The sequence below is a fragment of the Rhamphochromis sp. 'chilingali' genome (assembly GCF_963969265.1).
Source record: "Rhamphochromis sp. 'chilingali' genome assembly, chromosome: 2".
Lineage (NCBI taxonomy): Eukaryota > Metazoa > Chordata > Actinopteri > Cichliformes > Cichlidae > Rhamphochromis > Rhamphochromis sp. 'chilingali'.
In genome coordinates, this window is record NC_137930.1 from 20,474,391 (window position 1) to 20,501,318 (window position 26,928).

Sequence of the window (26,928 nt, forward strand, 5' to 3'; positions counted from 1 at the left end):
TCTCTTGTTCCTGAAAGTGGAGAAGGGCTATACTGTTCCGCATTTCCAGGTCTCTTTTCTCATATTCCAAGGACACATGTGGCAACCTTTCCAAATCCTAAAGGGTGGATTTGTATTTCCAAGTAATGGAGCTTGATTAAAATATAAACCAGTGCGAGAGTGCAAATCAAATTTAAAGGAGATGCTTATAAAAATAGCTTCATAGTTAACATTTTGAATAAGAACACAAAAGTATGGCACCCTTCACAGAAAAATAAAAAACGCTGGCACTTTATTTACATTTATTTTTCAGCAATTTGAAGTCAGAAATGTTGTTATATGTGTACTTTAAAAGGTTCGTGAATGCACACTCAAATAGACCTTGGCCTGTGCCGGTTAGTTTGCAGTGTACGAGCCTGTGTGTTAACACGGGTGGATCAGCCAAGGCTGTGGACCTAATAAAAAGGGCCAAACAGCTTTTTACACCTGTATGTTAATTTTGACACTCTAGTGTTTCCCTTGGCTTTGACGTGAGTGTTAAGACAAACTAGAGCTTAATTGCTCGCCAAGCAGTCACTCCCCACATAAGTTACACTGCGCTGTAAAAACACAAAGTAAGCGCGCATTAAACTGCCACGAGGACGGCTTTTGACTCACCGAAGCTCATGAAGATCACGACTGAGGTTATTTATTAATCAGACCTGCCCGTGTCGTGTTTTCTGTGCTTTGTTTTCCATTTAACTCTTCATTCCCCGTGTTTCTGCCTACTTTTACTTGCCTCAGCTCACAATCTTGCCTTTTGCTTAGACCTTTACTTTCACATGTACACGTGCAAGAGGTGCACTCAATGTATAATGTAGGGCTATAATGTAAGACTAGAAAACACATGCCGCAGGACATGCTAAACATAATGGTCATGTTTTGTAGTGAAGAGTCAGTCTTAATCTGTCTGTGGAGACGCATGCTGATGTCACAATGATGTACAATAATTATGTCCTACAGTGTCTGACCATTACAAACTCACGATGACTAGAAAAAATGCGCAGACAAAGTGTCGTATGGAGGTCATTGCCATGAAAATCAGTGCTTCCTGTCACCAGTTTTTGTAAGAGGAACAAACTTGATAGCTGCAGCATTTTTCAGAATGTTTAAACTCATCAATGTAAATGGCTACTGCTCCTGAGAAACCAAATCCCGGCCTTACTTTGTTTCTGAGAGTTTGAATCGCACGCGCAACTGATTCACAAACATATCCCACATGCTTTGTTTACGTGTGTGTGTGTGTGTGTTTGGGATTCAGAGCTTGGAGCCTTGAATCATTCTTCCAAGAAGTGTGTGTAGCTGTTCTGACACCACATAATGTTGCTATTGTGTCGCCCAGTGGCACGAATCTCAGTGTCAGCCCCAGTGTCTCCAAGTAGGGCCCTCGCAATCGCCCAAATGGGACGATGAATGGTCCTTTGTTTGTGGGCCTCGTGTCTGAAGTGCAGACACACACAAAGGCACACACAGCGCTGTTACATCCATCTACAGGGTTTAGCGTAGGGTAGAGGCTAGAGACACACACACACACACACACACACACACACACACACACACACACACACACACACACACACACACACACACACACACAGCTGCTCAGATATGAAACAGAGTGATAATGAATGACTTTAAATAGGTAAGAGCTGCTGCAACCCACACATTGTAATTATCATATATATTGTATTGGCATATCGCTCGTGGCTCAGTGTCAAAAAATGTACACATTTAATGAAAGTGTGACTGCTGGATAAAGAGTACTGGGCCATATAGACTCTGCATCGCATCTCATCTCATTAAGCGTGCCTGTTATTGTCATAAAGAAGCAATAATATAGATTCTTACCTCTGGGAGTCATAAAGTCGCTGTAAAGGAAATTCATTTTCACGTCGCTACAAATTTCATTTTAACGCTGCTTTAGAGTAAAACCGTTTGCCAGGTTAACAATCTGAAAAGGTTATTTCGTTTGCTCTCAGTTCCTTTTCTTGGGTAATGAAAATACACTTATGTTTTAGGGAGGGAAAAAAAAGAAGTATTTCTTCACTGCCAAGTGACCCTGTGCTGAAAACAAGATGAATAAAAATCAGGCTGAATTACACCAAACTGTCTGCTCTGCCTTAGTGCAGGAGGAAAGGGAAAAAGAGAAACCATTTTATTCGTCTTTGTCAAACTGATCAGATCAGACTGAAATGGAAGATCAACATTCCTACTGTGACCCTCCTGGACTGAAAGTGGTGTGGGAAACACATGACTAGCGCTACTTTCTGGACCTGCGTCTGCAGAGAATATGTGGCAGGTTCATCAGACAGTGTTTAGGTTGTGATATTGTTATTATTTTTGATGTTTTGTTTTGTCAGACAACTGGATGAGTGCAAAATAAATGAGGAAAAATCGCAATCACAAGCCTTTATGAGTTAAGCTACATGGAAATGCAACATAAGCTTTAAAACACAGGAGGGTGACAGATCAAACATGTACTCAGTTTCCCAGACATGGATTAAGTCTTGTTGTAGACCATAACCTTTATTCAATGGAGTTCTGTATTGAATTTTTTCTTTTAGTCTGGGACTAGGCTTAGCCATGTCTGGAAAACTGTCCAAGTCTCTGAGAGCGCAGACCCTCTAATAGACTCAGAGGTCCTGTATAGCTGATTTTTACCTGTGTGGCATAAGCTTCTATTAGCTCATAGTACCATATCGCCCCAATAGCACTTTGCCCTTGTACTGCAGGCTTAGTCGGGGTTCCCAGGGTATTTAAAAGTAGAATGGGAAGCAGAGCCTTCAGCTTTCAGGCCACACTTCTGTGGAAGCAGCTCCCAGTTTGGATTCAGGAGACAGACACCCTCTCTACTTTTAAGATCAGGCTAAAAAGTTTCCTTTGTGATAAAGCTTATATTTAAGGCTGGATCAGATGACCCTTAGTTATGCTGCAATAGGCCTAGGCTGCTGGGGGCTTCCCACGATGCACTGAGTGTTTCTTCTTCACTCTGTGTGCAGTTAATCATTAGTTATTATTAACCTCTGGCTCTCTTCCACAGTGTCTCTTTTGTCCTGACGGACCTTGTTGATGGTTAATAGTGATTATTTTGTTAACGTGCACCAAACTACAGCTCCACTTGCTCTTCTACCGAATAGCTGCGTCTATACTTTCCTCATTGCCAGCTGATTTGTGGTATGAGATCAACAGAAACTTGTTAAAAGAAAAAAAAAAAGGGAAATTCCAGTGTATTTGAACTTGGCGCATTTCCCACTGGGAAAAGGCAACTTTGCACTCATCACCTCAGTCAAAGAGACTTTGGGAGACGATGATTTGCACAGAAGCACAGTTTATTGGCTTAGCTGCTTTTGAGCATTCTGTTATGATGACTTTTCTTCTATTTGTCATTACATATGCATGTCAGTCATGCTTGTTAAAAGTTTTTATAACCTTCATAACCATGTGGGCCATTTTATAATTTATGTGTAAATCATGTTATTGCTGTGTAACAGAACAAAAACCACAAAGATACAAAGAGAGGGGATGAGGACAAAAATGAGGGAGTAAAGAAAAAGAAAACATATTTTAGTGTTGCGTCTCCAGTAAGATGAAAGACTTCAGAGCCATTAACCTGCTGGAATGGAAACAGACAAAAGAAGAAATGAATAACTCACCCATGGCCAATTGTCTTGTGGTTATTAATTCACTTTTAACTTTGTTTTGCATACTTCAAAGGGAAACTAGGACAAGTAAACTAAAAATGCTGTGATGTGCTGATACGTTTGCAGCAGTGCTGTTAATTAGATGAATTAGCCGAGCTCTATGATCGTGATCCCCGTTCTCCTGCTGGCCCTCAGCCACAGCTCAGCTCGCTGCGTTGTTGGAAATTACTGTCATGTTTTGCACAGTCTCAGTTTGACGGTATGAATCTGTCACATTTTAGAAGGAGAAACAGGCTGGCTAACTGACAGTACAATGCTAACATGTTACAGTGCCCACAGTAATAATCGTATCTCAACTCTGTGATGAATTAAAGAGAATGCAAAAATCTCTCTGAAGATGCATAAAGCACAAATTACTTTTTTATTCGCTCCATTTTGGTGTCAATGTGTGCGCACGTTGTCATTATTACTCATTTAAAAATGTGTCAATTAAAAGAATTAGCTTTGTAATTAGCTCCCTCTCCACACTGTCTGCAATGTTCCCCTCGAGAGTTTGTTCTCTCATTCGATTTTTACCATGTAGTGCTGGCTTTGCTGTGTCAGTCTGCGGGAGAATATATTCAGAGTGCTGAGTTTGATGAAACCTATTTCTGACCAGTTTGATCAGACTGTCAGACTGGCTTATCAGTAGTCTGTCCCACCCCTACTGTGGAATGGTCAGGCAGCTCTTAGTGCGAACCTTGGAGGCGTCTCTCACTTTCTGACAGTTTGGTCGGAAACATGCACGACGAGCAGCCACCGGAGGTCATTTTTTAGGGCTCTGACAGTGCTCCTCAGTTTCCTCTTTGCACAAAAGAGCAGATACCGGCCGTGTCGCTGGGTTGATGCCCGTCTACAGCCCTGTCCAGGTGTCCTTGTGTAACAGCCCATTTCTGATACACTCTTGAGATTGTGCTGGGAGACACAGAAAACCTTCTTGTGACTGCATGTGTGGCTGTGGCATCGTGAAGGAGTCGGACTAGCTGTGCAACCTTAGCGGGCTGCAGGTCAATCCATCAATTTTTTGCCAGATATCTTGATATGAGGCAGTAATCTAAGCGGGTTCGTTCTCAGCTCCCTCTTCGTTGTCAGTCTCCTGCTTCACACTCCCCTCACTCATGACAAGTTCCTGAGCCCCAGAGATATTTCAACTCCTCTACTTGGGGCATCAACTCATTTGGAGTTTGCATTTCAGCCGTTTTCAGCCTCAGACATTAGCAAAAAGTAAATGTAGAGAAAAATCAGTAAGAGGAAGGGTTGCCTTTGATATCCCTGAAGTTTAACTGATTTTGTGTTACACTGTGATTAAGTGATCCCTTATTTTTTTGACTGGTGCAGTTAAAGGACTAAAACAAGAAAAGTGTTACATCTTCCTATTTGAAAGCAAGCATCCTAGCTATCCCCCCTTCTTTTGTTTTTCTTAGAAATGATCAAATTAATTGAGGCTGACTATGAAAACCAATATCCACTGAACACGCAGAAGTAATTTGTTATTTTTGTTGCTGTTTTTTGTGCTGGACACATTGCAAAGACTCACTCTGGTATCTCAGGGGCCATAGCGTGTCTTCCTAGATATGTAGGCTGTGTGTGGGTTGTACTGTACTGCGTGTGCTCAACAAAATCAAGACATAACGGTTAACAGAGAAAGGGGATGTGGTTGAACGAGTACTGTTGAGATACTGTGATTCAACTTTCACTAAATTGATCACTCATCCAAAAAAAGACAGAGGAAAAAAAAAGCCTGTGTAACACCCTGAAACACAGCATCATTTAGAAACAGAGTCTACAGCGACTGCCGGATCTCGTGGGTGTACGACACTCAGCAGCCGAATTCACTCTGACTCACACATCACAAATATTCTCACACCGCCAATACTAAAGGAGTTTGGATGCTAACAGTTATATTTAGGGGGGGGGCAATGCATAACCCTGTGAATCATCCTTGCCCATTATTGGGCACGTCAGGTTTTCTAACTCGTTTAGCTCCTGACATGTTAGTGACTATCCTCACAGTTACCGTTTTTGTGTAGCTAGAGAGAGACAACAGGAAAGCTGGGAGAAAGATATCCAATAAATGGCCTTGGAGCAGTTTTGAACCCAAGCTTCAGCATTAGATTGACAGCCTTACAGGTTGTCTGAGCTGAGCTGGTGTGCAAACCAGAGCATGCCTGAATGTGCACCCAACTGTAGTTGTTGTCTTTGTGATGACAGCAATGGGAGTGGTAGAAAGAGAAACGAACACAAATGAAAGACATCTGCAGATGTCAAACTCATTGATGTGGACGTGCTGTGGAAAACAACTTCTGAGTGTACTTGAGATACTGAAGTTCCATTTGGCAACTTGGCAAAAGAACTCAATTTTCTTTTCAATTTCAGTTTTATTTATACAGTGCCTATTCACAGCACCAGAAATCTCAAGGCGCTATGTTGCCAGGTAAAAACCCTACAGTATTAGGCAGAACCCCGGTGGTCAGACCTTTCTTTATGAACAGCACTTAGCAATAGCAGGAAAGGATAGTTCCCTTTTAACAGGAAGAGACTGGAGGTCTGCCGGAGGGAAAAGGAGATAAAGGAGGTTATTTTTAGTAATGTTTTATGAACAGTTTGCAGGGGTCTGTGAGTTCATTGGAGTGGGCTCTGTGACATACCTGGCTCACAGAGGGGGACTGACTAACAATCTCAATTAGGCAATAGTAGCTTAACCTTTTTTTTCTGTATTTGGAAAGGGCTTTTACACTTGGCCAAACCCTGATAAACCCTCACAGTCTCATGCGGTTGAGATCATGTCATCTATGTGAATAACTATGAAAAATTCTGACTTTGAATATTAAAATTTTGTGTCTTAATACATGTAAATGTTACACATTGACCAGTTAGAACCCTGGTATATATATATATATATATATATCATCTATCTATCTTTCTTTCTTAGGGGTGCAACTATACACAAAATTCACGGTTCGGTTCGATACTTTGGTGTCACGGTTCGATATTTTTTCGATACAAAAAAAAATGTTCATGCTTTTTTAATTTGTCATTTATTAAAATTATAAATATATATTTTAACTCAAAAGTACAGTTTTTAAATTTAATGTTGCTGAAACAACAAAGTAATAAAAAATAAATCTATCTGATTGAGAAATCACTCATCTTTGGAAAAGAGAGTTTATTACAGAGAAATGGCTCTTTCCAAAATAAAAGCTATACTATACGCTTCTTCTGGGCTATATTCTCAGCAGCATATTAAACATATCAGGTCCCCATAAGGAGAATCATGTGCTAACGGCTGTCTAAATGACTCTGGTAAAGTTTGTAGCATGCGTGCTTGTTGTTTTTGTCTGCTTCCACTTGTCTTTGCACTAGGATGATGTTGGAGTAAATGTGCAGTCATATTCGTTGTGTTTCCACTAGTGCTGTCAGCGTTAATCTCGTTGAAATTACGTTAACACCACAACACGGCAAATCTACGTTAACGAGCTAACTGCGCTAACGCAGTAGTTCCCACCCATGTAATTGAGCATTGCGTGGCACAGCCGACATACTGTTTTACTTTTGTCCATGACGCGCTTACCTTCAGGGTCATACGTCACATGAAAACCAAAATAGTTCCAAGTTTTTTTATTTATTTATTTATTTTTAATTAAACTAAATTATTGTTTACCTCCCCTAGCCCCCCAGCTGGTCACAGCAGATGCCTGCCCCTCCCTGAGCCTGGTTCTGCTGGAGGTTTCTTCCTGTTAAAAGGGAGTTTTTCTTTTCCACTTTTGCCAAGTGCTTGCTTATAGGGGTTTGTTTGAGTTTTCTGTGTATTATTGTCGAGGTTTACCTTTCAGTATAAAGCACCTCGAGGAAACTGTTTGATTTAGCAGTATTTAACTATTAAACTATCACTGGCAGATGATGTAATTATTAGACTGCTAATGGACAAGCCAACAGAAAATTATTCAAGGACTACGATAACAGAACAATCATGTTCTCAGATAATCTCTGAAAATTTAATATAACTCAGTAAGTCTTACTACTCAGTCACTGAGTTTCCCAGTGATTGCACTGAATCCTTTTGAGGTTGGTGACCAACTGCAAGTAGTTGCAGCAACCAACTTTTTTGTTTTGATTGCAAGATGACTACACAGTTCGGAGGCAACGTGACTCCAAACAATCGTGGTCTGACTAGGACCGACTGCAGTCAAACTGAAACAGATTAGTGAGGGGTTTGCACATAATTGCATCTATTTCTAAACAGAGAGATTGTCAGTCAGTCTGCACTGATGAGTGCAACCTGTCAGCTATGCATCTCTTCTCAAAAGAAGACTCAACACCACTGGTTGCCAGGCTAAGCTGCAACTGATATAAAATAGATGGGAATATTTATCGCCATTTTATCACATTGTATTGTTGTAGTCTCACAAAGAGATTGAATCAGTATAGAAGGAAAGCAACTGACTATTTTTCCCATGTGCGTCTGTATCATAAATAAGTGAATTCATGCAAAAGCTCTGCGGGCATGCATTTGCTGTGCAGAAACTCAAAATGCTGCCAGTACTGTGGGATATTATTGTGTTTTAGAGGATGAAATCTGGGGTAGTGCATGCACTTTCTGCAAAGCAAACATGTAGGGTTGTGCATTGGGGCATTTGTGTGGAAGAGGTATACTCGGGCTATGTTTGTTTTTTAGGAATATGTTAGTAGTTAGTTCATTTTTTCATGTTAAAGGGTTTCTGGTGGGGAGTTTTTCCTTATATCACTCACGGGCCTAACAACAGTGGGTGTTACACGTATTGTGCAGTCTCTAAAGGCAAACTTGTGAGTTGTGAAATTGTGTTATATCAATAAAACACACTTGGCTTGACTTGAAATGTGTGGGAGTGTGTATGTGTGTGTTGAGGGTGGGGGGGGGGGGGGGGGGGGTGCCAGAGCAGGCTGAGGTAGAGCCTGCATGTCCATGGACAGAGCAGTACCTTGTACAAGAGTTCATGTGATCCCTTGGCTGTGCGCAGAGCTCTTTTATGTGTGTGTTTACACACACAGTATACTAGGAACACGCCTCGCCCTGCATGCCACCTCACAAATCAAAGGACTGCTGGCACGCAGGGAAGCAGGTCTGTAAAAAGTAGGAAAAGGCAGACAGCTGCACCGGTTTTCTTGAAGACACACTCAAGTTGAAACTTCTTGCTGTTGTGCTTCAGTGCCTTCTTTGATAAGCTGTCCACAGACCTTTTTAAAAAAAAAAACATTTTTATGCTTTTCATGGAGGTCTGAATCCAACACCGCTTTTTCTTTTTCTTCCCCCCCCCCCCCCCCCCGTATCGTTCAGTTTTGCTCTTGCTGTACGACTTTGCCACTATCTGTCGCATAAGTTCGGGTTGCCTAGCAACAGGGTCGTGCTTGTCGCAGCAGGTTCCCACATTGACAGTCGCTAGGCGGGAGCCTGGCAACAAAGACATCAGGTGTTACTTCCCACTGCTTGTCTGTGGACACTTCCATCGACGTCCAATGGCTATAGTGTGTGTTTGTGTGTGTGTGCGTGTGTGCACAAGGTTTGTGTGTTCACTTCTGCTCTGGTGAGCAGGAGAGGTTCTGCAGACGCTATCCGTGTCCCTTCACCATCTCTAATTATAGTGTGCACGTGTGTGTGTGTGTTTGTGTTGATTTCTGCTCGAGTGGTCGGTTACTGAGTGCAGCTCACAGTGGAAGCTTTGCTCACGCCGGCTTGTGACACTTCTGGGTGGCTGGTCTGGTCAGGTTAGGAAATGTCACACGGACATGCGAACACACACGCACACACTCGTGTGCACACACATGCCACTTCTTATAAATTGAAGCATTTAGCTGAGATGACCATTGTAAGCGAGATAAAGAGAGAGAAGGATAGAATGATCTGATCATTCCCCACCATTTATTTTCTCTGCTCTGCTGCAAATCTTTATCTAGTCTGCGAGTTTATTCCATAAAATAAATAAATAAAAAATCCGCTCTACCTCGTGTTTCTTCACCACTCCTCTCCCAGTATGAAAGTCCATCTGTTGACACCGGTCGCATCAGCTCTCTCTGGCAGCAAGTGAGAGAAGCCTGCTGCAGCTCCGTTTTCAGCCAGGCCACTGTGAGGGCACAGATGCTCCTGAACAACAAAGACGTCACACTTCCCCTAAAAGCAAGCTGCTCTAAGCTTGTGTGAATGAAATGCTTTACAGCGTGCGATTCACATGTCTGCAACAAAAACAGTGTTAATCTGTGTACATTGTTATACTTTTCACTGAGCTCAAATTGCCATACCACACTTACTCAGGCTGCTGATGTGTGTTCATCGTATTGCAGAGCACATCCTTAAAATTGCTAAGTCCCTCTTTGTGTTTTTCTTATTTTTCATACTTTCTGTAGAATGATTGTGATGGTGGATTTTCCATGATGCAGAGTCTTGTGTTTATTAGTCATCTTGCGGTCTGGCTGTTGGGACATAAGCCTGTTGGGTGTTTGGTTAACCACTCTGGTCCGATCTGTGATAGCTCGACAATTACTGGACGGACTGCGATGACTTGTTTGCTACTAATGGAAATTCCTGATCCTGATGGGGTGAAGTGCAACTATCTGGGTTATTCCCTGACTTTTCCTCCACCAAGAGGTTGTCGAATCTGTTGGAGGCACTGCCAGGAAATTAGTTTTAGGATGAATTGTAATAACAGCGCCAGTCTATCACAATCCCAGTTGCTTCCACACTTTAGGTGACAGTTAATCGCATCCTCAAATGAATGCCGATGGGGAAATTTTAGCCTGATAGTCCAACATGAAAAAGACATGTTGGATGGAAAAAAGAAAAAAACATGAAGGCATTCTGGTAATGGCAAAAACTACAGTTCATTTAAACTGCCCAACATCACAGCGTTAAAACATGTTTACTGCCTGGCCTCCTGCTTTACGACAGCTCCGGGGAGTGTGATTTTATTTATTTATTTGTGTTTAAATGAGTCGTTCGCTTGTACTGTAGTTTTGTTGATTGAAATCCTGTATTTTATTAGTCCGTTACTTAATTAGCTAATATTTGTTGTACATGTGCAGTTTATGGATGCAGCGTGCCAACTTCTGACTCCCACTCCCTGTAGGAAGTGGGTAGAAGAGAGTCTGGAGAGGCGGAGGTATGCACTGGAGAGAAGAGGAATGAAAGGTGGTTGAAGCAAGACAGAATGCATGTATGTGAATGAGAGGGAGACAGGTGTAACAGTGAAGATGCAAGGAGCAGAGGTAGAGAAGGTGGATGAGTTTAAACACCTTGGGTCAACCATCCAAAGCTACAGACTGTGCACAAGAGAGGTGAAGAAGAGAGTGCAGCCAGGTCGGATTGGGTGGAGATGAGGGTTGGGGGTGATTTGTGACAGGATGACAGCAGCAAGAGTGAAAGGGAAGGTTCACAAGATGGTAGTGAGAGCTGCTTTGATGCATGGTCTGAAGATGGTTTGGAGATGTTCAGAGGAAGGATAGTGGGTGTTCATGATGGAGCTGTGAGGAGCCCGAAACATTATCCTTTTTTTTGCCAATGATACACGAACATCTCAATTACTTGGAATAAAAACAATTTCAACTCTTCTTCATGCTGTCTTTAAATGTGGCTCAAGAGTTGGCAGTTCATCTTGTAATCGGAAGGTTGCCGGTTTGAGCCCCGGCTCTGACAGTCTCGGCCATTGTGTCCTTGGGTAGGACACTTCACCTGTTGCCTACTGGTGGTGGTCAGAGGGCCCGGTGGCGCCAGAGTCCAGTAGCCTCGCCTCTGTCAGTGCTCCTCAGGGTAGCTGTGGCTACTATGTAGCTTGCCATCACCTGTGTGTGAATGTGTGTGTGAATGGGTGGATGTAGTGTAAAGCGCTTTGGGGTCCTTAGGGACTAAGTAAAGTGCTATACAAATACAGGCCATTTACCATTTAGTTGATGTGACAAAATGGATAAATATCAGTCACTGCCAGTGATAAATGCTGTTTGCCAAAAAAAAAAGTAAATATGAAGGCAGTCAGGAAGGTCAGTGCTGGCTGGCTGATATATTATTAGTGTTGTAAGCATGTTGGCATGAGGATTTTAGTGTTTAGCTCAAAGCAGCTTTGTGGATTTGAGCAGACTTCCAGTTCTTTTCTCAGAATAGATCCAATATCTCAGCCTGGCGCAAATGAGTCAGTGAGTTGTGGATGTACTTCATTTAGAGCCAAAGAAACCTATATTTTGTTTATTTTGCTGAGTCGGCAGGTTCTTCACCAGAAGAGCCACTGAAAGAGTTCATTCAGGAAGTGAGCAGGTCATGACATCATTTCCTCCACAGCCTGTACAGGAAACAGTATTATGGCTTTTCAGTTTCCGCTCTGCCTGAGATCACCTTTTACTTTTACTTTTTCTCAAAAAACACCATTTTACTATTAAACGTGTGTGTGTGTGTGTGTGTGTGTGTGTGTGTGTGTGTGTGGCACACATGGCAGCTTCTTATTGCAGGCCTGCAGACATAGTAACGATGACCTGCTGAAGTTCAAACTGAGCCTCAGAATGAGAAAGAAAGATTGAAGTGGCATGGTTGATGGTGCAGGACAGGCTGGTCGGACTGGTATTTTCCCACACAACGATCTCTAGCATTTACAGAGAATGCTGTGAAAAACACATCAGAGAAGAATGGCCAGAGTGTTTTGACCTGATAGGAAAGCAACAGTAACTCAAATAACCACTCATTGCAATTAATGTGTGCAGAAGAGCATCTGAATGCACAATGAACCTGGAAGCAGATGGGCTACAGTAGCAGAACGCCACAGCGTGCGCTACTGCTGTCAGCTAACAACAGGAAACTGAGGCTAACGTTCCCGTGGACTGTTACTGGACAACAGAAGATTGGCAATAGGTTGCCTGGTCTGATGAATCGTGATTTTTGTTGCAACATTTGCATGGTGGGATCAGAATTTAACATAAACAACATGAAAGCATGACTCCATACTGCCTCAGTAGGCCAGGCTGCTGGTGATCAGTACTTTCTTGAGCATCAACTTAAGACCACAACCAGTCTCCAGCATCCAAATGCAGTGAGTCCATTTGAGTCTGCTGTACTCAAATGGACACCACAGTCACCAGATCTCAGTGTAACAGAGAGAATTTTCTGTTTCGAATTGTGGTGAAACAGACAGTTCGCATCATGGAGGTGTAGCTGACAAATTTGTAGCAGCTGTTGTGATGCTTTCAAATCAATATGGACCAAAATCGCTGAAGAATGTTTCCAGCACCTTGTTGAATTTATGCCAAGAAGAATTAAAGCAGATCTGAAGGTAAAAGGTGTCCTAGAAAGTACTAGAAAGGTGTATCTAATGAAGTGGCTGGTGAGTGTATAGTGAAGGACGAGTAGTATTTTTACAGAGCACACAGCAGAGATTTGTAGGTGGATATGACTGTAGGATTTAATTTGGCAGCAGCCACAAAGTGATGATATGATTAATCATTAAACGTCTCGGTATCTACTTTAGCTCCAGAATATGTTGACACAGTTAAAAATGTCTGAATCCAATTATAGTTGAGATGGAGTCAGTTTTTTTTTGGGAGAGTGGAATAAACTGCTGCGCAGTAGCTGCTGCTGAGTTGGAAAAGGTCAAGAGAGCGAGCTAAAACCACTTGGTAGCCCACAGTTATTGATTTCTCCCACAGCAAAGCATACAGTAGAGGAAAAAAAAACATCTGGGGATGCTTCTGCGCGTTTCAAATCTACTTTGTTTTACACAATGTTTGACCTCTGCAGCCCTCGGACTACACAGAAAACAATCTGGAGTGCTCTCCTCCGGCTTTGCCTGTGCGCCGATCAAACACAAAAACGCGCATGCTGTGCAGACGGGAGGACACGCACACACAAAAACCCCACCAAGGGTCTAAAAAAAATACAGTGTGTGAGCCATCAGACAACTTAAAAAATAAATAAATAAATAAAAATACAAGACGCAGCCACAAAGAGCTGTGCTGGCACTTGTGTGTTGAAGTTTGTGGGAGTGCGTCTGCGCTCGTAAACCGTCATCTTAAAGTGAGTGTCCTCCCTCCTCGGCTTTGGTTCGTCATCGAGGCCAGCAGAGATGCAGCCAGCTTTTTGTCTGGCTCACACAATGGACGATGCTGGTGTGAGTCACCCTGCGCACACACACGCACACGGATCCATTCATTCTTCAGTGCCAGCACAAAGTCGGCAAAGCTCGAGTCATCATACGGTGCCCCGAGGCTTGATTATATTTATTCGTGTGCTCTATTTATGGGCTTTAACTAATGGTTGTTTAGACACTAAAAGGACCTGCCAATGGTTTTCTCAAACAAGGTGATTAATGGTTCGGTTTGATCCAAAACGTATGATCCGTTGTTAACCAGTTTGATTTTGACAACCAAAAATACGTCGGAATGAGACAATGGAAAACAGAATAGTGAATAACAAAAGCAGAATTATGTTAATTATATGCACATTTTTAGAAGTAGAAAAGTGTGGGTGTTTCTTTTTTTTTTTTTTTGCTCCATATAGCTTATCTAGCATCTAGGATGGTGTGGTGATTAGCACCGTCACCGCACAGGAAGGGCTCGGGTTTGACTCCAGCCTAGGGCCTTTCTGAGTGGGTCCTCTCCAGGTAATATGGCTTCCTCCCACAGATATGCATGTGGTTAGGCTAATTGGTGAAACTAAACTGACTCTAGGTGTGGATGTGGGTGTCAGTGTCTGTGTTAGCTCTGTGATAGACTGGCAACCTGTCAAGGGTGTACCCCGCCTCTCGCCGTATGACAGCTGGGATAGGCTTCAGCCCCCAAAAGCAGTAAGAATTTTGTCCCCAATTATGTTGTTTTAATCTTTGCAAACCAAAATTGTAATTACCCAGCCTTCTTTCCACCTCCAGCCCAGAGTTAATAGTTATGGAATAGTTATGGAGCAATAGGAAAATGGGCAGATGTCATCTCGAATTCTGGATTACAGACCTTTCTTTCACTCATCAGTCAGTGTTGGGCCCAGTGACAGACAAAGGAAGAGACACAATCTTCATTCTTTAAAGTTACAGTGTTTCTGCCTGTTCTTACTGTACCAAGCTGAATTAAGTGTGACCGGTGCCGGCCATCAGTGTCAGTTATTCATTAATCATCCCCTGTATGATATGAGCATTCACTCATTTTAGTATTTCATTTCTATCCCCTCTTGCATCTGCTGTTGGTGTGTTTTCACTTCCCTGTTTGCCAGATTAGAACATCTATAACATCCTTACTGGCCCTGTTTGTGTTGTGATTCTGCGTGAAATAAAACAAAGAAATCTAACGTTTCAGCCTTTCACATGTGTTTACGTGTTCAGAATAATCACGTGGGATTATGTTGATCGCTGTGGATAAGGGCTGGAGGACATCCAATAGGTTTGAGGGACGGGGCCCTCAGCAGGGAGGTAACCTCTGCATTAAGAGCGCCCATCGGGACGCCAAAGTCGTGGAGCCCCCAGGCATATGTTGGGGGGCTCAGCAAAGGCGAGTCACTGATGAAGGTCGCTGCGTGGCAGTCGTGCACACCAACACAGACGGCGCTGTTAATTTCTAAAGTGTGTTCGGCTTAATGTGTGACGATGTAAATGAGCTGCAGCGTGCACACGTATGAATTGTTAGTAAAATGACCCACTGCGGCGCCACGATTAGTTACGCAGTCTGTCTGCTGACGACGGAGCCAACCACGTGTGTGCCATTGTTTCTTTTGTCGTGTCTGAATGACTTTTCTTTTTTTTTTGTCTAGTGATACCACGCCAGCTTCCATGTGACTGCACTGAGAAATTGACGAGACAGAAAAGAAGGAAAAAAAACCCCCAACACACACCAGAGTTTGTTCCAGCACATCTTTTCTTTCCTATTAGTTTATTTTTTCAGCTGCTTAGAAAAACAAAAACAAAAGCTCATCACAGATGACCCACCGTCGTCAATCCCAAAAGCTCGTCCGCGCGTCGGCCGGGCCGCTCGTTTTGTCAAGATTCACGAGAAAATCCAAATGAGGGTGCATCTCATTCAGTCGTCGAGTGAGTCACGTGACCCGAGCGCAGGGGTCTAAGGGCACAAGGGGTTGGAGGTGGGGGGAGGGGGTGCCACAGATGATGGGGGCAATCCCCACCTGCCCCAATCTGCTGAGAGAGGGAACCGCTCTTTGCATAATGGATACTGACTGATGGCCTTTTCTTTTTTCACAAAGGAAACTCCAGAAATTCCAAACTTACACACTTGCCAGCAAGCTAGGTATCACTGCTTCAGATGTGTTAAAAACCCACCAGAAGAAAAAAAAGTTTATTTTTAATATATATATATATATATATATATATATATATATATATATATATATATATATATATATATATATATATATATATATATATATATAAATGAGCTAAATATAATTTAAATACAAACCTAAAAACAAAATAAGACAACAACAAAAGACAAAACAATAAAACAGATCACTTCTTAAGCAGACACACACACGTACAGATGATTGGGATGCGTCTTCAAAAAACATCTGAGCTTAAAAAAGAAAAAAAAATTGTCACCCATCTCATCTAACTAATCTTCTGGGGTGTGTTTCTACCACACAGGATCTTAATTCTTGATGCAAGACACAGAAAATAATAATAATATAAAAACAGCCCACAGAGAATCAGTGGGAACTAAGCATATATATGTGTGTGTGTGTGTGATTACTCCCGAACAGCTACTTCCTGATGAAAAAGGATGAGCTAACTTGTAGCCACACAACCACGGTATTCCTATGTGTAACATCACTGCTGCATTATTCCCCAAATTTAAGAGGTTTTTTTGTAATACTTGTAATTATATCGTATGCAGATTATATATAGAGAGCCCATTTAAAAAAACAAAAACAAAAAACCCCCAAATAAACGTGATTGGCTTGGTATGACTATTGCAGTACACACGTTAGCTGGAATAAGGGTCACACATGACTAGCTAATATGAGGTCAAACAGTTAAGATTTTTCTTGTCGTCATTGTCATCTTCAAATACACAGGTTAATAGTTGTCATTTCTCTCCAAAAGGAAAAAAAAAATCAAGACCAAACTACAGTCGATATTAAACACTTGCAAAAACATCCACTGCAAAGAATGGCTTGCGTAGGAGGAAATTGTAAAGAAGCATTGTACTTCTGCTTCATTGTGTGCCATGCTTATTTTTTTGTTTTAGTTGTCACATCACTTTTTCAGTTGTTTTATATTTATATATATTTCCTTCAACAACACAACGATGCGATAAAGTCCTCAGCACGCTCGCTGCTGTGCCCTAAACAACGGAGAGAAAAAAAGGGCAATTGACAAGGCCACTAGTCCATTAAAACATCCTCCAATCCCTCACTATGCTCAACTCAGATCTCTCTCTACTTGAATTCGCCGTTACTCTGCAACGCTGATTCCAATTCAAACTTCCTACTTCTGTTTTTTCTGAGTTTTCAAAGCAAATCGCCTCAAAACGGTGCAAAACAAATCGATCCTGTGCAATAAGGCCTATGACTATAATATCTCATACATATTACCATTGAAACAGGACTTCAAAATGAAACATTGATAACCAAAAACAATAAATGATAAAAAAAAATATAATGATGATGATGATGTGGTTAACAAAGCATAGACGTGCACGGCTTAACAGCAGAAGAGACATTCCGTAGCAAGACAAAAACAAAGGAATTATCAGACAGCAGTGTCTGATTTAATTTCCTAATGCTGCTCCCCCCTCACCCCACCCTCTGCAATATTTCTACTGCTTCTATTGGCTGTGTGGGCCTGAGCTTGGGGAACAGGGAGTTGGGGTGCCAGTGGGGTGTGCTCGGAGTGTGTCGTCTCACAGGGGCTCAAGCAGCCATCTGTCACCCTACTCTAGCCAGCCTGATCTTTATCCCCAACCCAGCCTGGCCCAGCAGGCCCGCTGTCTCATCTCCTCAAAAGGGCTTCCTGCTGGGTGGGGGGTGTCGGGGAGACAAAGGCAGGGAGGAGCTGTGGGGGGGCTCCACAGCGAGGCCCTTTGACCTGGTCCCTGGCCTGGCAGGGCAGACAGCCCAGACAGACAGCACTGTGTCTGCTCCCTGCCTCCTCCTCTCTTTTATCAGCCACACAGACCCTGGGGGCTAACGGAAAGACAGAAGAGGGAAGGGGAGGAGGGGAGGTGTGGCAAACGAACACAATGAAGAGACTGACACAGACCACCCCGGCCCCCACCCGCCCCTTCGCTCTCCGTCCTCTATTCATCTCTGGGCACAGATCTCTCTATTCCCCACGGACAGACCGCTGCCCTCTCCTCCTCTCTGCTACGTGACCCCTCTCTTGTCTCTTCCCTCCTTTATCCAGCAGCCAGCCAAGCTCTCAGGCTCCATGTGGCCGAACACACCCACACTGACTACCTATCAGTTACCATCTTCTCAAATGTGTGCCAAATGTGGCACATGTAGTGTTGGCTTTTTGGGTTACCTGTTAGGAGGCTCTTACATGATTTGTCTGTGGTAGTGGTCACCTTTTCTTATCCGTTTTGTTTTTTAATAATGGAATTTACAGTTAAGCTCAATAGCGACATTTACTTCTTTAGGCAACAGAGATTATTACAATGCATAACCAGAAAACATCTGTTGTGTTGGGGTGAGGAGGACACATCTCCTCTTCTCCTGTGGGAGCTGGCACCTAGGCAGTGGTGGTGAGCTTTTGGATGGTACGGTTGTAGTACTGGGTAGTGAGAGCCTCCAGGGGGCTCCAACGGTGCGCATGCAGTTCGATGACCTCCATGAGCAGAGAGCGAGTCAGCGGAGATTCGGCGGGACAAAGCATCTTGTCTCTGACAGCTGCTAAGAGCTCTGTCATCATCTCGGGGAGCTGCTCTTCCAGCAGTCGGCCTGTGCTCTGCAGCTGGTGGAGAGACAAGGAAGGGAGGGTGGGGGAGTAAAGAGGTAGGAGGTCAGAGAAAAGAGTGCGTGTGTGCGTCCTTAACTGAGAACAAGACACAATGTCTGGCACCTTGTTATTGTGGATACAGTCAGACAAGCAGAGGTTCACACACCCTCTGGCCATGGAGATGTGTGCATGCCGAGGCTGCCAGTATGTAATCAAGACTGCAAACATTGTGTTTGCGAGCATCTGGGAACTCTTTTCCAATCAGAGCTCACCTGCCTTAGCCCTTTCTGTCCTTTTAGTTCTAGGTATTACTTTCTGCCGTTTAAAGGATTTATTGCTGCCTGGCAGATTTCCCATTAAATGTGGAGGCTGTGGCTCTATGGGTGATGCAGACTGTACTCGCCCCCACCCCACCCACCCCTGATAACAAGACCCCTGATATAGTTTGCAAGATAGTTGTTCCAGGGGGCTAAATTTCTGTGTTTTTACGTTTACATCCTGCTAGCTTCGTTTAAAAAACACACAGCCTCTGGTCTAAAAAACCCACTGCAAAGCCAATTAGGTACTTTAACTGTGTTCTTTTATGGCCAGCAGGGGGCGACTAGTCTTGTTGCAACAAGAAGTTCAAATGTATAGAAGTCTATGGGAAAACGGGCCATCTGCATACCACATTTATGACCTGAGTAAATTCTTTCCTAATAAATTTATGATTGTGGTCGCTACTTTCAAGTCTTTCGTGATGTTAAATCCATCTGCAGAGTACAATTTAGTTATGCTTCGACTGATAATGCTACTGATAAGCATATAGTTTTGCTTCCCAGTTTTAGAAACACTACGCAGCAAAAATGCTCAAATTAAGGCTTCAATATGCAAATCCAGAAACCAATGACTGACTATATCCATCTTTTGTATAGAGATCGAAAATGTGATGTAATTTCCGGGGTAAAACCGCAAAGGATTGTAGGTACGAGTGGCAAGCGGTACTAGGGCACGCAGGCTTTCATAAGAAAACAGTCACACAACGATAAAAAGAAACAAAGAATGGCATTATTAACTGCAATAGCCGGTCGCATGACAGCCATGGGAAGCCGACGGGTAAGGAGATCGTTTTTTATCGGATTCTGTCGTGGAAGAGAAATTGTTCAAGCCATGTTTCCGAAGTAACAAAGAGCCGACTGATGGCTTCTGTTGTAGTTATTACGTAATTTATCATAACATAATTGTTGATGAGGGTTACAAATAAGTCTTATATTGATTTGAATTGAATTCGTTGCACTATGCTGCTTTGTTCACTGTGGCGATCCAGACTGGGCCCCCTCTATCAACCTGGGTCATACCGAGTTTAAAGCTGCTACCACAGCGAGATTTGATCGGTTAAGTGAGAGAGCGATATAAAAACAGCCGCGAAAAGTCCCGCATATATGTGCCCAAAGTGTTGTATTGAAGCAATCAAGTGATGAATAACTGTTTTCAAGTAAGTTGTTTTGCAATGGTTATTATTATTATTATTATTTTTTGCATTGTTGATTTGTTTTTCACCGAAGCAGCTAATAAAGCATAGTGGATTTTTACAATTTTGCCTGTTTCTTGTAAGATCCTATAATAGAATGAAACAATAATGCCAGTTATAAATAAAGACAATAAATTGAATGAATTACGAAACACTTATTTTATTTCTACTGGATCTGAAAATGTAGTGTAATACTACAACCTGAAAAGACAAATAGATTGTGTTTGCCTGTACAGGAGATAAAGAGAAAAAAAAAATTAACAACAGCTGTGAAATGGAATAGTCCAAATCACCAAAGTAAACTGGACCTGGGCTTGTTGCAGGGATCTGAAGTTACCAAACATTTTGTGAGTGTATGCACCCACACTTAGGACCATATAATAATAAATATGTGCGTGATAAAAGTTGGGCAGCACGCTAACGTCCTTACTCCACTCTGTATGCTCGTATAGGTCTAACCTTTTCACTCCTTTGATTTTTTTCCTCGTACTTTTTTTTTTTCTTGGTTTGCCTTTTCGTCAAGTCTGTCTTTGTACGGACCTGCCGTGTTCTCCGTCGTTTTGTACATAACTGTTTTAGGGGCAAATAAAATGCAAGTAGGGATTAAAACCGCAGAATTAATGATTACCGGTGCTGGAAATGCTAACGCTTGATGCAGTGTTTTGATTTTGCTGCCAGTCGTACCTACAATGCAATGCGCGAAAGTCACGTGGTCTGTCAATCTCTATACAGTCTGTGGTGTCTGTATAGGCGAGCACTTGTGTTTGTAGGGGCCAGTTTGACTTTTGAGTATGAAGACTTGACTTTAAGTAATTATGCATTGATACCTCCATGGAGCAGCAGAGGACTGCGTCTTCCTTAACATCCGTCGACTCTAGCAGCTGCAAAGGACAAGAACAGACACTGTAAGACTTACAAAGCAAAGGGCTGCGCAAACTAGCACAACACAACTCCAGAAGTAGCACAGTAGAAATGATGGAAGATGCACTGTATACATACAAAAACTGATTTAAACCACTTGATGAAGAGAACAGAAAAATGTGTTCATGAGTTCACAAAGAAACGGGGAGGGACCTAATCCTGATTGTAAATATTTTTGACATTAACATTTTAAATCCTGGAAGACAACACACTGAGCTTCCAGGCTGCCAGCAAACATCACACATCATGCCTTCCTTTACGCACAATGTACATACACACGCAGTAGCACACACACGTAAACACACAGCGTGGCTAAAAACAAACAGTGGATTGGGTAAACATGCTAGCCCCCTCCCACCCACTACCACACACACACACACACACCAATGCCGGCCCGCATGCACAGATGGGCATACAAATACTCCCCTGAAACAATGCAGGCAGAGAGAGGTAGAATAACATTATGCCAGAATACGAGCTTCTAGGTTCAGTTTACAGCAGAAGCGACTTTGGCTAAATGCTCAACTCTAATGCTGCCTTAGTCTTCATAACACTGTTTACAAAGCTCTGCTTTGATTAAACTGATGGAGGGAAGGAAGTACCATGGAGGAAGGGGGGAGCGTGTTTTGAAAATGAGGAAAATACTGTCACGTATCAATGCGCCGTCCAGCGACAGAGTAAAGGAAAAAATAAGTGAGATCACGGAGGGAATAAACAGGACATCACCTTGTTCAGGAGAACGACCCATAAATCCAATTTGTTTTTCAATGCCAACTGTATATAAAAATGTTCAATCTCTTATATGGTTTATCACCTGAATCTGTATTACCTAACATACTGTCCCACAGCTTAGCAGTGTTGGCTCACTCTTAAAAAAAAACAGAAAAGAAAAGCTTTTTAAACCCACTGCATGCTACCAGACTGCAGACAGACAGAATTAGCAACCAGCTGATGGGCAGAGAGCAGCATGAAGTTGCCAAATCCCGATATTTCACACAGGAATTGGTGCATCTTAAAACTGGAAGTTTAAAAAAAATGGCAGACTGACTCTCCATAAAGGCTCATGTTGCTCTGAAGCTATTCAATGATTAAAACAAACAATTTTGTATGAATAAGTTCACTATAAAAACGGCAATGATATAATATGTGAGTACTAGATAGAATGCATCATAGAGACTCCAACCCACTCAAGTAACCCAACTTCAGTATTTCAGAGCTAAATAACACGATCACTGTGTTTTCATTTTAAAACTGAGCAGACAAACCAAACCCTGTTTAAATGCATGCTTTAGGAAAGACGCTGTGATCAAAACCAGTCATTCAAATGTCTGACTCCTCAGAGGTAAAAACATTAAAAAAAAAAAAAGTAATCCTCCACCATTTGATGCTATGCTCCACATTCACTGTGAGCAGGCCTCTTATTTCCACACTGTAAGCTTAATGGTATTCCACCTATCATTTAGGTCCAACAGTTGCTCAGACGTCAGCTCCTCAGTATGCTCAGACGGGTGTGGTGACAGTGTGGCTGTTTGATGTGGAAACTCAAGTCCCGTCCTTTTCCAGAGCAGGAGAACTATGTGACAAGCGGGATTAGCTCATAATGAGTTCCCCGGGGAACCGAGGGAGGAAGTTTTGTTCAATACACTTATAACGATCTAATCTATACTCATCTATCATCGGCTTTCCTATCCGTTGCAATAAGCTTTTCCTCTCTTCTCTCTCCTGTCACTGCTGCACCGTAACACATGGTGTGTTCCAGCTGAAAAATCAGCATTTAAAAAAAAAAAAGTTTTTGAGAGACAGCTTAACACTCAGTCTCTCCGGCTGAAGCTGAAAACACTCGGATGTCTGGTTGGTTATATCATCAAGAAACTAATCTTACTGCCATGGGAAAACCCGGGATTCTGTGCGACTTCCATTTACAGTATTTTTATTTAAAAGACATCAGGATTAGAAAATACAGCCGTCTTATTTTTTTTCCCTTTGATTGTTTCACAGCACTGAAGAGAAGAAATAAATCCAAACACGGCTCTGTGAGTGACTTAAATGAGTTTGGACTTCACATGTGCATTAGTGCAGAGGTCCCCAACCTTTTTTGCGCCACGGACCGGTTTATGCCCGACAATATTTTCACGGACCGGCCTTTAAGGTGTCGCGGATAAATACAACAAAATAAAACTAGTACCGGTACCGAAAAAAAGAAGATTTATTCATAACACACGTGAAAAGACCCAGGAAAACCGAGTTAACGATAAAAACGATAACAAAATAACACTGAAAACCGATAAAAACCCTGAAAACCATACATTTCACACCTGAGCCTCAACTCTCGTGGCCCGGTACCAAACGACTCACGGACCGGTACCGGTCCGAGGCCCGGGGGTTGGGGGCCGCTGCATTAGTGTATCTTCAAGGTTGTATCTTCAATAACTGCAGCACGGGATGAAGCAGAGCGAAACATGCTTTATTAAAAACACACAAACTCGAAGGATTCTGACGTAGTAGACAAAACTGGAATTCACGCTTCAGGACCAGCCCCATATTTGTCTGGTATCTGTTATAATTTAATTTAATTCAGTTTTATTTATGTAGCACCAAATCCCAACAACAGTTGCCTCAAGGCACTTTATACTGTAAGGTAAACACCTACAATAATACAGAGTTTAACAATGTAAGACTGTTAAACTTTCCCCCCCTTGAAAACCCTGAAAGCTGTCTTCTGAACTGAGTGGTTTCTGTCATAGAACAAAATGACTGAGTGTGCATCAGAAGTGAGCGGAAACTATTCTAATGATCGTCTAACCACGTCTTTATTAATACATACTGACGTGTCAACTTGTCATTAAGAATACAGAGGTTGTCAAATCTTAATGGGGGAAAAAGTTAAAATCCACTGAACAAGTTAGTAAACAGCTACTGGTAGCTTTCTAAGAGGGAAGCCAAGATACCATATAAATAGGTCCTGATGTCACCACCGGAGGGTATGTACATGCTGTCTACCAGGAGTGACTGCAAACCAATATCCTGATGGCAACTTCTATGGGTCACATGATGACATGATGATCTTTTGGGGTAGAATCATGAGCCACACTGCATCACAGTTTTTCCCCTTCATTTGAAAATAACAGAGTTGAACTCAAGTGATTCAATAATTGGTAGTGTGTATGATTACTGGTACACAAAGAATGTTGCTTTAACTCAAGGCTAAAGGTCCAAGTCAAAAATCTTTTATATGATTTTTATTAAGTTCTGACCTGAAGGGTTTTTGCCAACCTTTGTTACCATGGCAACATATTAAAAAAGAAGTAAGCCCAAGAGACAAAAAGATAGATGAACGTGTCATTTTAATTGTGCTACAACGCATGCACAGCTGTAGAACAGGTCACTTAATCTAGCAAAAAAAGCAGCTAGTTGGTGAGCAGTCACAGATCAACTGAGCTAAAACAGGACAGCAGGTCCTGGAGCTTGAGTCAAAAGTAGGACTCAAACAAATGCAAATATTGCTCTGTAATGGCAGGATGTGTCAATTGGAAAAAAAGTCATTCGTTTTAAGGTGTGCTTTAAATTTAATTTTACTTGAGGATTATGTCTTTTAGTTTGTTCTGTGTGGGGCAAATCTTCCATTTGATTGGAGCTATAGCAGCCTGTCAGTTATTAATGGATGGGATCAGCACTCATTAATTTGCTCTGGCTATAGGAGCTGGCATTTAAGCCCAAACACTAACACACCTTTGCTGTTACCTGATCCTGTTGTGCAGGCTACGTTTACTGGAGAAGTGTCTCCTCTGCAGGGACATATGTATGCATATGCAAACACTTAGACCGCATGTATAAGGCGGGTGTGCGTGTGCATATGCAAACACCTATTGCACATAGCTTGTAGCAAGAATCTGACAATCGCATGTTACAACAGGACAATCAAAACAGTGGCCAGATCAAAGTCACGAAGACTGTCTCTAGGAAACTGATTATTAGACCGTTTATGTGGGCTTGAAAACACACACACACACACACACACACACACACACACACACACACACACACACACACACACACGCACACACACCATATATCCTCATTATTAGTGTTTAAGTTGTTCACAGGCGCCTTCTGACCTCTAGTCTTCTCGGGGCTCCCTTCATACTGCTGATGTAGATTATAGAGGCGTGTTTGTGTGTATTGCTGACTGGTTAGTCCACACCCTTGGTCATCCTGTTGAGCCTTTTAACAAGCCTGAGATAAAGCCCTGGGCATACCCTCAGACAGGGTGTGGATGGCTTAAACTGTTTGCGATTGTTTTGTTTGTTAATGAGACGCCAGGTGTGTTCAAACTACACTAGAAATATGGAAGTGAAACAAAAGCTGAATTTCAGAATCCAGCCCTCCACCCTCACCAGAAAAATGCACGCACTGTGTAGGAGTTAAAAATAATGTCACCAAATATCCAGCATAGATGCTGGGAGGCTGACGCCTCTTTGCCTGCGAGGAGGTCCTCTGTTTAACCAGCTCCGACTGTTGGGCTGTTGCTCCTTTTGTACTACATCACTTGATCTGGGGCTTGGCTAAGATCTCACTGGCTAGATTTTCTAATGCCTGGAAAAACAGAACAAAAAAAGGGGGTGCAGAGGTCTCCAATTACCCCACTTGAATTTCAATATGAGGAAATGTTCTCCAGTGATGCCAAAAAATTACTTGTCTCCCTGAGGGCTGGACGATATGTTTTCAAATCAGATGCGGGGAGGTTTGAAGTGTCATTACACGAATCCTTTTGTTCCGTATAGAGTTCACTTCTATCTCCTCTCACTCATGCAACCAAACCTCACTCTCCTTCTGCTGATCCGACAACAAATAGAACTTCATCTCACAGCTGCATGTGGTGCAGCAGATGATAGAATTTGTTAATGTAAAATCACATTAAGAAGATACAAACAACAAAGGAAATATCATAAAGAATCTTACTATAACGACTGTAGTGTACGTATGACTGTCTCTGCCCCATCTCCTCCTTATTGGGTGGGCCTATCTGAATGAAACTTTGTCACACATACAGCAATTTTTAATTCTCCGTCTTTTTAAAATGGATTTCTTATAAATCCCAATTGTTTTGATTCTCATGTTCATCATCCCTCTGTGAATGCCATGTTATTCTATGTGGTCCGAAATGCGTGTCTGCGGTGGACGTTTGTTCAACTCACCGCTAAATGTGGGATGAAGAATTAGAAAAATTGCCGCTAGCAAAAGAAGTGGAGTCTGCCTCTGTGAGTTAATGCCTACTGCGATCATTGAAGGGAATGCACACTAACCCTCACAGCCTTATTCAGTTATTTGACTTAGTGTTGCCATGTGATTCGTTGATTTAAATACTTGCGTTAAGGAGCAGTTGAACAGGTGTACCTAACCAAGCAGTGATGCTATTTTGTGGATGTGTATTTTTGGACAGTGTTCAGACTAGTTCCTACACCTGACCTTGTTTTTCCTCTCTCGTTCAGACCCTGTATTAAAACCAAGCTTCCTCTCTGCTGGTTTCTTTTTTACCTGTTGTGCCATGAGTTGACAGTCAACCTGAGCCACAGTCTCCCCCACTTCCCCTCACCTCCCTCACCTCGCTTGCTTCCCCTTTCAGTATTTCATTTGTCATTAACCACTTCTGTATCGCCGTGCGTCTGCTGCGGCTTCCCTTAATGGTTTCCATGGAGACCGAGAGAGCGTGTCTAAGTGAGCAAGACCAGCTGATGAGAAGTGAACCTGGGGTCACAAAATTTTACTGGAACTGATGGTGTCCTGGCTGTTTTTGCACCACTAACCAAACAGAGCTGTGGTTTCAAGAGTCTAGACTGAGTCTGGCCAAAAACAGGAAACTCTGATTCAGTGCATGTATTGAACTGAGCAAGCACGATACAGAGACGCAGCCGGGCACTTT

The 26,928-nt window shown here is 42.5% G+C and overlaps 1 protein-coding gene across 3 annotated transcripts in view; it reads right to left on the reverse strand.

The window, feature by feature from the left end:
* Positions 1 to 16,031: 16,031 nt before the first annotated feature.
* Positions 16,032 to 26,928, reverse strand: part of ctif (CBP80/20-dependent translation initiation factor) — a 61,881-nt gene continuing 50,984 nt past the window's right edge. For all 3 annotated transcript variants that reach the window (XM_080875445.1, XM_080875446.1, XM_080875444.1), the window contains 2 exons: positions 20,915 to 20,968; positions 16,032 to 18,592 (listed from right to left, as the gene is read on the reverse strand). In XM_080875445.1, the coding sequence (XP_080731571.1) occupies positions 18,371 to 18,592; positions 20,915 to 20,968 (276 nt within the window). In that variant the 3' untranslated portion in view covers positions 16,032 to 18,370. The remainder of the gene's footprint in view (positions 18,593 to 20,914; positions 20,969 to 26,928) is intronic.